Source organism: Anopheles coustani, chromosome 2 (assembly GCF_943734705.1).
Source record: "Anopheles coustani chromosome 2, idAnoCousDA_361_x.2, whole genome shotgun sequence".
Taxonomy (NCBI): domain Eukaryota; kingdom Metazoa; phylum Arthropoda; class Insecta; order Diptera; family Culicidae; genus Anopheles; species Anopheles coustani.
This window is the reverse complement of record NC_071289.1, coordinates 2,535,508-2,544,542: the sequence shown is the minus strand read 5'-3', so window position 1 is coordinate 2,544,542 and position 9,035 is coordinate 2,535,508. Positions and strand designations below refer to the sequence as shown.

General features: G+C 44.2%; 1 protein-coding gene across 2 annotated transcripts in view; it reads left to right on the top strand.

Moving 5' to 3' along the window:
* Nucleotides 1-1,881: 1,881 nt before the first annotated feature.
* The window catches only part of LOC131267073 (probable G-protein coupled receptor Mth-like 1), a 143,596-nt gene continuing 136,442 nt past the window's right edge, over nt 1,882-9,035 (top strand). The window contains exons 1-2 of one of the 2 annotated variants that reach the window (XM_058269828.1): nt 1,882-1,898; nt 7,135-8,705. In XM_058269828.1, coding sequence (XP_058125811.1) covers nt 7,917-8,705 — 789 coding nt within the window. In that variant the 5' untranslated portion in view covers nt 1,882-1,898; nt 7,135-7,916. The remainder of the gene's footprint in view (nt 1,899-7,134; nt 8,706-9,035) is intronic. The other variant, XM_058269829.1, reaches the window with a different exon arrangement.

Genomic DNA, 9,035 nt, shown 5'->3' with positions numbered 1-9,035 from the left:
CGCTGTTTAGAAGAGTTTTGACTGAATTAACTTCATACCCATAACGATAAGTGTTTGCTTGTCAGCTTGTGTTAATGATTAAGAGTAGAAAAAACGAATAATTAGACACACGGTGGCATGATCTCTATCTAGAAACGGAAAAGTTTCAAAAGAACCAGTGGATGGATGGCAACAATTTACTGTAACCTTCCTACCAATAGTTCGTTTTGCGTTATTCATTATTTAGTAGCCATTAGTTGAACGATTTGAATAAATTCTACACTCAACACTCAACGATATTAAGCGATAGTCGTTTAAGCGAAACAAATTTAAATTCAAATTAATCTGTTTCCAATATTCATTGCTAGATGTCTACTAATTGTATCAACATACGATGTTCTACACTAGATGTCGCTAGCTTGCCTAAAATCGCGTTATCACGTACACTTCTCTAGGCCGCCGTGTAACGACAGGATTGTTTACGTTTGTCAGTGAAGTGTTCGTGTGCTCTTGCATTTCACCTCTCTCTTTCGTCGCGTTGTAGTGTTGGGAAAATCGATTCCCGGTTGTGATTCCAATCCATTGATTCAAATTCATTCGGAGATCCGGATCTCTAACTCCGAATCCCAATCCATCAAATCATACTTGCAATTCGAATTTTCCGTTTTTTTATATCATTTGTTAAATTCATTGAATGATTTACGTAAGAAAATCGGCATATTTGACAAACTTCTTCTAATTGAATTCAAACAACACGATCATTCTAGCCCTTTTTGAGAAATATCTAGAAACTTACTGATTTACCCGAGTTTAGTCCGAGAACAGTGCCATGAGAGCTATTTGATTCACAGGTTCAGGTTTAAATAAACCACCGGTTTCTTCAGCGGTAGAAATGACATTGAAATGCCGGGTCTTGTTCGAGCTCGATGATCTCAAGGTCCCCGAACCGGTAGGCCGAACCGGGACGACATGTTGTCCATACACGGATCCGGATGTGTTGGTGCATAGAATGGAAATGTTCGTGACACCGGGTCTCTTCGGCCTCAAACACGTGTTCGAGCAGGTTGCGTCGTTTGTTGTTCGTCAGTTGCGTTCGCTTCGTCGTGGCGCGTGTTTGTAGAGAGGAGTGAATGGCTTTTCGTTCCATTCCTACACTTTTCGCGTTTCTCGTAATATTTTGATCGCGGTTTTTTTTTTCGCGCGCGCGTCGTGAATTTTCCAACGTGTTGTTTTGCAGCTGTTTCTTCGAAGACGGTGGCCGCTTTAGAAAAAAAAGTAAGAAAACTATCCCCTCCCAGCTGTTTCCTGTGCTGTTCCGGTGCAATTGTTTTCTGGTACGCAATGTGAAAGAGCTGCATGTTTTTGTTTTTTTATTGGCACGGCCCGTATACTGTGTGCGGTGTGTGTTGCAAGTGCAGCATAAACGGCACACTTTCGCTCGCCGGTGGTTAGTGAGGTCCCAAAAAACAAACGTGCGTGACGCATTTTAAATGCGGCCACAATTTGGCTTTTGATGAATACGTTAAATACGCAACTTCTGTAATCGAACTTTCCGTGGCCTGCTTCGGTGGCGCTTGGTGCGAGTGTTTGTGTATTGAGTTGTTTGCATCAGCGGATTTGTTTGAGCCGCAAACAGAACATCTAGTTCACTCACCGAGAATGTAAGAAGATCATCGGCCGGGAAACAATAGAACGCAGAATAGGGACAAGGAGCAGTATTTCCGTGTCGAGCTCAAGAAGAGTGTGAACACCTGTGCGCCGACAAGGGGGACGACGCAAAGGGCTAATGAGGATGAGTGAAAGAGACGGCAAGGGCTAAACAAAACGCTAAACAATACATCAGACGGTGATCATCGGAGCGATCGTTCCTGCGTTCTGCTGGTTCCTCCCGGTGTCTTTTCTTGGTTGCTCTGGGAAAGGTATTTCTTCATTACCGCCGGCCATTCTTACGCGTTTTAGTTCGCGTCTCCGCTCCCTTTACCCTCTCTACCTGCGCATCTTTCTTCGTCCCTCTCGGTGGCCCTTTTGTTTTACTCGTTCTCGTAACGCCCGATGGTTGAAGTGATCTGTTCTGGCGCATGTTAAGCCCTTTTGCCCCGCCACCATCCCTGCACCGGCCATTGCACTATGGAGCGAAAAGAGCAAATTGCCGGGATAAAATTCGGAACCAAATGTTTTGCAATTTTTTCATTGTAATATCGTGTAATACTATTATATTACACGAAATTATGATGTTTCTGGACAATCCCACCAGGTGGCGCTGCAAAAACCACATATTTTTGGACTTTTCTATGGGTGCATTATTTTTTCAATATTTTTTTTTATATTAACTTAAAGATTTTTTTTAGTTTGATGGAAAACAAACTAAATTTACAACAAACTTTCATTCAAAATATTGTTAACTGGAAAATAATTGATATTTAAAGCATCTAACGCGTACATAACGTCTCCTAACGAAGAGATACTATCTGAATATTCTTAACTTGTACCATCATCTTCTTGGTTTTGAATTGGCAAGGGTCTGTTACAATTTGAGGAACTTTAATCTACGAAAAATGTGTTTACTGCGTCTGGGTAAGGGATTTTTTTTTTTATTTTTCAACCATTTAGCCAGAGATATTGTTGAAATGTATGGATCGGATGATTATAATGCTCTCATAAAAATGTCTTTAATATTGAATTCTCGTTACTTTTAACGGGCGTGTTCTCTTCTATCCTGTCTGTATATTTTATGTCTACCTTCTGCTGCTTCCTCTCCTAAGATTTACAATGATTTCACCTACATGCGCAAGAACTTTATGGACAGTAGAAGGCATTTTTTATCAATTGTAATTATGTATGTAAAACAGTTATGTGTCTTTACAATAAAGACTAATAGGTCTTAATTTAAAGGCTGTGAACAGTTGATGGCTATTAACATATTTCGAAAGCTTTGTATAAGTTCAGTTTCTATTTGCAAAATATCACTCAATTTTTCTATGTTTGAAAAATCCCGACGACAAACATTTCCCGTCGTACTATTTCCACCCATTTGCCTTGGTTCATCTACTTTAATTTTTTTTCTCCAATATATTTTTTTTCGATCATTATACTTACTTCTATATTTTTTGGTAACCTTCCATTTTTTAAATCCAATTCTGTACGAAATGTGGAGCAAGCATTCGAAAAATCTCATCCAACAGTGTAGTGGAGATATTCCATAATATAAATTCTCAGGATTCTATTCTAAGTGCTCTACACTGTTCATTTCTATTGGTTTTGCACCACATATACAACATGTTTGCATAGACAGAGTGTCGGTTAAATATGCCAATATTTTTCCATCAATTAAACTCATGTAATATGAATAGTTTACTGCCACATAACTTGTTTCATTTAGCTTAATTGTATAAGGAACTAACCTGGCTATTTGGCTTTTGATTTCGTCTACTGTTTGTATAACTTTATCTTTTGACTCTTTCGCAATCTCGATAACAATTGACCTGCGAAACCTTACACTTTGTGTCATCAAGTTAATCCAGATGATACCTGAATCGTCACTGATGAACGAGAGACGGATAGGCGTTAACGCCGAAACTAGTAAATCACTGTCTGATGCGGTATTTTCTCCGGAACCATGAAACGGTTGATTGTAAATGCTGTGTCCACTAGATCAGTCAATGCCCCACGAGCACAATAATACGACGCTTAGTGAATCACACAAAGAAGATGAAAGGTGCCGCAAGATTTCTGCTTTTTGTATTTCAATTATTCTACACGCAGTGTGATTGATGCTTACTTTACTTTCAATGAACTCTAACGCATACCTAATGTTTTCCTTGCAAGAAACACTGTTTTTCAAAATGTTTATGATATCAAAACGGATATGATATGTAAGAGTACAAACAGAATTAAGAGTTAGTGTAGGGTACATTATTCCGAGGAATTTTGGGTATAAAAAGATGGGTTTGTGAGCTGTAGAACAAGTAAAAGCGACTTGATACATTCAAAGCAAACCAAACCAAATTTCATTCTTTGCCAGTGACTTGGCTTGTCTTTCCCCTTTTACGTGATGTTCATCCACAATGTACTATGCTTCACATTTTTCATTGAATGAGAAATTCAAATATTTCTTACCACACATGATGCAGCATATGGCATGATGGAGACGCCTAGTAGGTGATAAACTATAAGCTTCACATACGAAGTTCAAAAAAACAGGTAAAGTTCGCGCGTATATGCAAAAAAAACCATCATTTATCGTTACAAAACATTCTAGACTATAAGTGGGTATGAAACATATTACAATCTTTTACAATCCTTAGCGATGGCGTAAGGTTAAAAACAGAAAATTGAAAAATTTTCTAGGAGTTTTACGAAACAATTCTTAATATTTTGTGACATTCAATTCCAATTTACTTAAACTGTCATCAATTTTAAAGCAGGATAATATACCTTTCCAAAACTGTGCTTGAAATTTGATTCCGGCCATTATTATAGGAGTTACAGACCTTCAAAGTTGATGGATTTTTTTCAATTTTTCACGCAATATTTTCACAAATCTTGACTTTGACGGGCTGTTTCTCAGAATCTGGAAGAACAAAGGCTCTAGTTTTTGCGTCATTTCTTAGTTTCATCTTGTAGTTTAAGAAAACATATTTCATTTTTCTGAAATCCAAAAATGATTTTTTTATTTTTATCCCGGCTTCGCTCCATCGTGCATTGGAGCGTTGGAATGATAGTGGCATCGTAGTTCGTTCTGCGGCACGTCGGTGGTATTTGTGGTGCATATTATGTGAACGCAGGACCGCTGGCACCGACGACGAACGAACGAGTTGAAAATAGCGCAGATGAAGAAATCCGGTGCGAAAACGATCCACTGCTAGCCACGCACAAGAAGAAAGCCTGGATTTACGGATGGACGCCGTTGCTAACTAGTAGAAGAAGCAAAAAAATAAAAAATGGACCGATCAATCGTAGCACACCGTGTGTGTTCGCGTGAGTGTATGCTGATGCGAGGTTTAGAAGATTGTGCAACCCGCCGAAACTGACGATGAAGATGATCTTCCGAATTTTTTCAGCCGCGGGACCGAAAAAGTAGATGAGATTTTAAGTTCGTTCCACTTCAACCCAACACTCTCGGAGTGTTCAGCCGGCTGATGAGTAAATTAGTCATCATCATCGTCGCGATCGGGATCATCGTCTGCGTGAAATATTCCAGTTCCAAACGACGCTCAAGATGAACGATTCTTATGATTCTTCTTCTTGTCAGACGGCGGGCCACAATCAATGCTACCACGGGAGGAAGGAATTTCACCGCAAATGGGGCTTAGTGTGGTCCATTAATCTTCACGTTGTTCGCGATGATGATGTTGTTCCGCTTCTGATCGACAGCGGCGACTAGGCCGCGAATGTTGGTGTGCGTACGGCTCGCGGAACGCACCGCGCCGTCGAGGACAGTTGGCATAATTAATTAGTGTATTAGTAAATCCGATCACACCACCGACCGTGGTCAATGATCGGGATGGGAACATTCCGCGTTCAAATGTACGGATCTCTGGACCGACACTTCTGCCAGACGTCTGGCTTTTTTGTTGCTTTCTCAAGTCAAGTGGCGTTACAAAAAGTTCCCACAGTGATGGTTTTTTTTTTTCGTTCGCCTGTTTCATAGCCCGTTGTTATTCCTGCGACGTGTGCAGTAACCCGTTTTTTATACCTCAACTGGACAGGATTGAACCTGTTTCGATGACGCGTCGCGATCACCGATCAATTCTCGCTGGGCCGACGGCGCTGGGTTAGTTGTATCGGAGTTCTTATCGGAGTTCTCGGCCAAAACCGGTTCCGACCGTACCACCTTTGTTTCTTTTTTTAGCCCCCCGGCTTGTTTGGGTGCTGGTGGTCGTGGCTTTGACCAACAACCTGCCCGACGGACGGAAACAGGTTCATCTCTCGAGCCGCAACCGTCCGACCGGCGGAGGGTTGCCTGGTCGCACGGTTGTGATCCGATCCGATTTAATGATCGCTAACGATTCCAAGTGGCTCGCCACACGGAGGTCCTGGGAAGCAGCTTTCATTTTGTCACTATCTTCACATTCCTTGGCCGCTCCTTGCCGTACGCTCATCCTTCTCTTTTCCGCTGATCGTTCGAGATCGAGAACATGGTCCTGATTCTTGTCGAAAGCCCCTTCGAAGGGAGCGTGGCGCACGAAATTGGAATTTTACTTTTATAGCGTCCGATAATGGTGGAACGCATATGGAGAGGGATTATAATTATATGGCTTTCGAACCAATTACCCACCATTTCCCCCTTCGTGGGGGGAAACCGTATTATTATTAGTTAATTTTTCGTCAAACCACGCTAATGGAGAATATGGAATAAATATGAGGTTTAAGAAGAGCGGTTATCAAATTTATGGCGAAACGATGCCTTGAGCAAACAACGTTGACCTTTATGTGAAAGGATTGGTATCCTTTTCCTTGCACAGGTGGAAAATGTAAATGGCGTGATTTGGAATCGCTTGTGGGGACGATTTATTTATCGATCACTCGATGATCGCTATAGCCTGCCATCAAATTGATTGGGGGGAATCATCAAAACAGATAACGAAAGGTACATTATAATGTTGTAAATATGATAAAAACCATGTAGTTCTTTGTCATGAATTAACTTAAAATAAGCATAGTTATTGTATGGTTCACAAGAACACTTTGCAAGCAAATCTTCGTACTGTTTGTACTAACGTTTAGCTCGATCGGACATGCGCAAACGATCTTCCCGAACAGTGTTCGCTTCCCGGCACTTCTCTCTCTCCATCCCGTTCGGTTTGTGCTAATTGTACGCCACAACAACTGCTTTCACACACTGCCACGGTGCGCATCCGTTCGTCCGTTGCGAAATGCATCGCGGTGCAACGGGCCGTACGTACGTGCATTTCGTACACTGCAGCCGTGAGGGTCGGTTCGGCTCGTGCATAAGAAAAATCCGCCGACGCAAAGGCGCGCGCCAAATCCTACGTGCGTTTTGCTGAGCCGGGTTCGAATTACGCCGAGTCTGTGCTCCGCGAGAAAACCCAACCCTTAGCTTCTTCCAACTATTCTCGCGTGCTCTATTGTTTATTACATTCCGTGTATTTATGTCGCGCTTTCTTTTTGTATCTCGTCTCTTTTTTCTTTCAGCATTGGCGGTAACGGAACGAAAGGCCGCGTCTTATATCGCAGTGTCATCGGTTTTCGCGCCACAGAAAGCAACACGGAGGGTTCCGGCAAACACTAGGTGCAACCCCGACTGTCTTCTATTTCTGTCCGTGTTCGTGTTCCTGCCATCTAGATCATCATCACAACCAATCCCTCCCGTGCCCTCCCCTCTCCTCTTATTTTCCTAGGTCAACGTCGTATGAATCACGACACCGGCGATCGTCGGAAGAAAATCGCACGCAAGGAAGCGTGTCCCTCTTAACATCGCAGTCCATCGGTCCACAAGATCGAGACACAATTGTGGTGCTGTGTTAGGAATATAAAAAAAATAGGAAAAACAAACAGCGCAGGAAAAAAAGAGTGACGAGCGTAGTGAAGTCGGTCGACGCAGCATAAGTCGATCGACGATCGAGAAGCGATAGAAAAGAAAAGAAAAACGGGTGGAGGAAATACATGTGCGTTATGGTGATGGCGATGGAGATGATGCACAGTTGGTTGCGTTCCTGCGCTCGTCCGATTTCATCGTGATCTGTGCCATTCGGTGAAGAATGTGAAGTGGAAAAGTGAAGCTACCCAAACGGGGAAGTGCGTGAAAAAAGAAAGAGGTAATTGTCCGTCCAATCGCGAGTGAGCAAAAAGAAAGAGGAGAAGAAAAACCGCCTTTAACATAAGAAAAGTGAAGCAAACGACAGGAAACGACAACAAGACGAGCCACATATCGGAGCGTCCCAACGGGTGGAAATAAAAACAAGCTTTGACCAAAAATGAACGGCCTAGTTTCGCTGGTCGCGATCGTGGCCCTGTGCGTGGTCCTTCCCTCCTCGCAGGCTGGCACCCGCCCGCAGGAGGTGCTCATCAACAAATGCTGTCGACTGGGCGAGTACTACAACGCGACCGATCGGGTGTGCGTGGCCGGAGGGATCGCAAAATGGGTGCCCAAGATCTTCCTGCCGGGCAAAGGGCAGCTCTTTAAGGATCGCGGGGCTTCGCCACCGTTCATGAAGTTCGCCGAACAGCAACTACCGGCGGGCTGCGCCATCCCCACCGTGCACGAGGTCAGCCTGGTGACGCTGATGGGCAACGGATCGCTGTTCCTCGACCAAAAGCACGTCCTGGTGCCGGTTGCGGACTACTGTATCGATGAGCGGGTGGCTCTGGTGTGCCCGGCCGTCGATGCCCAGATGGACTCGCTGCAGGCGCCGGAGAAGACGAGCGTGGTGTTGCGATGCTGCGGGACGAACTTTGCCTACGACAAGGGCAACCGGACGTGCTCGAAGTTGGCGCGGGGCCACGAGCTGTTCGATTCGCGCATCATCCACTCACCGTACGTGGAGCTGAGCTACGGGTTTCCGGCCTGCAAGGAGCACGCGATCGCCGGCGTGTTCGACGAGACGCGGCTTCAGGAGCAGACCGGTTCGGTGACCACCGACTCCGGGAAGATTTTCGCCTCGGGCGAGTTCTGTCTCGAGCACTTGCGGGACGACGATCGGAAGGTGTACGTGTTCACCTGCTCCGAGCACTTCCAGCCGGCCTCGGTGCCCATCGCCAAGCAGGTAAGGGAAGACACCCTAAACGGACCGGATCAAGTTACCAAGGGACTGTATGCAACGAAATTAAATTCCTTCTTCTTCAACTGGGAAAATCAATTTCCATTTGACACCCTCGGCCGAGCTCCGATGACAGGAGTGAGCCTATGAACGAACTCCTCTCCTCGGTTCGAGGGTGCGTGATGTTAAATTTTCCACATCATCACCATCCTCCCGGCGTAGTTGTTGTCGAAGTTAAGAGTGATTGAGTTTGAAGTCACCACCATTTTACCATGATTTTTATCTCTGCTGAAATGTGTTTTTCCCCTTCGTTGACCGGGGGCCCTTTCCGCCCTT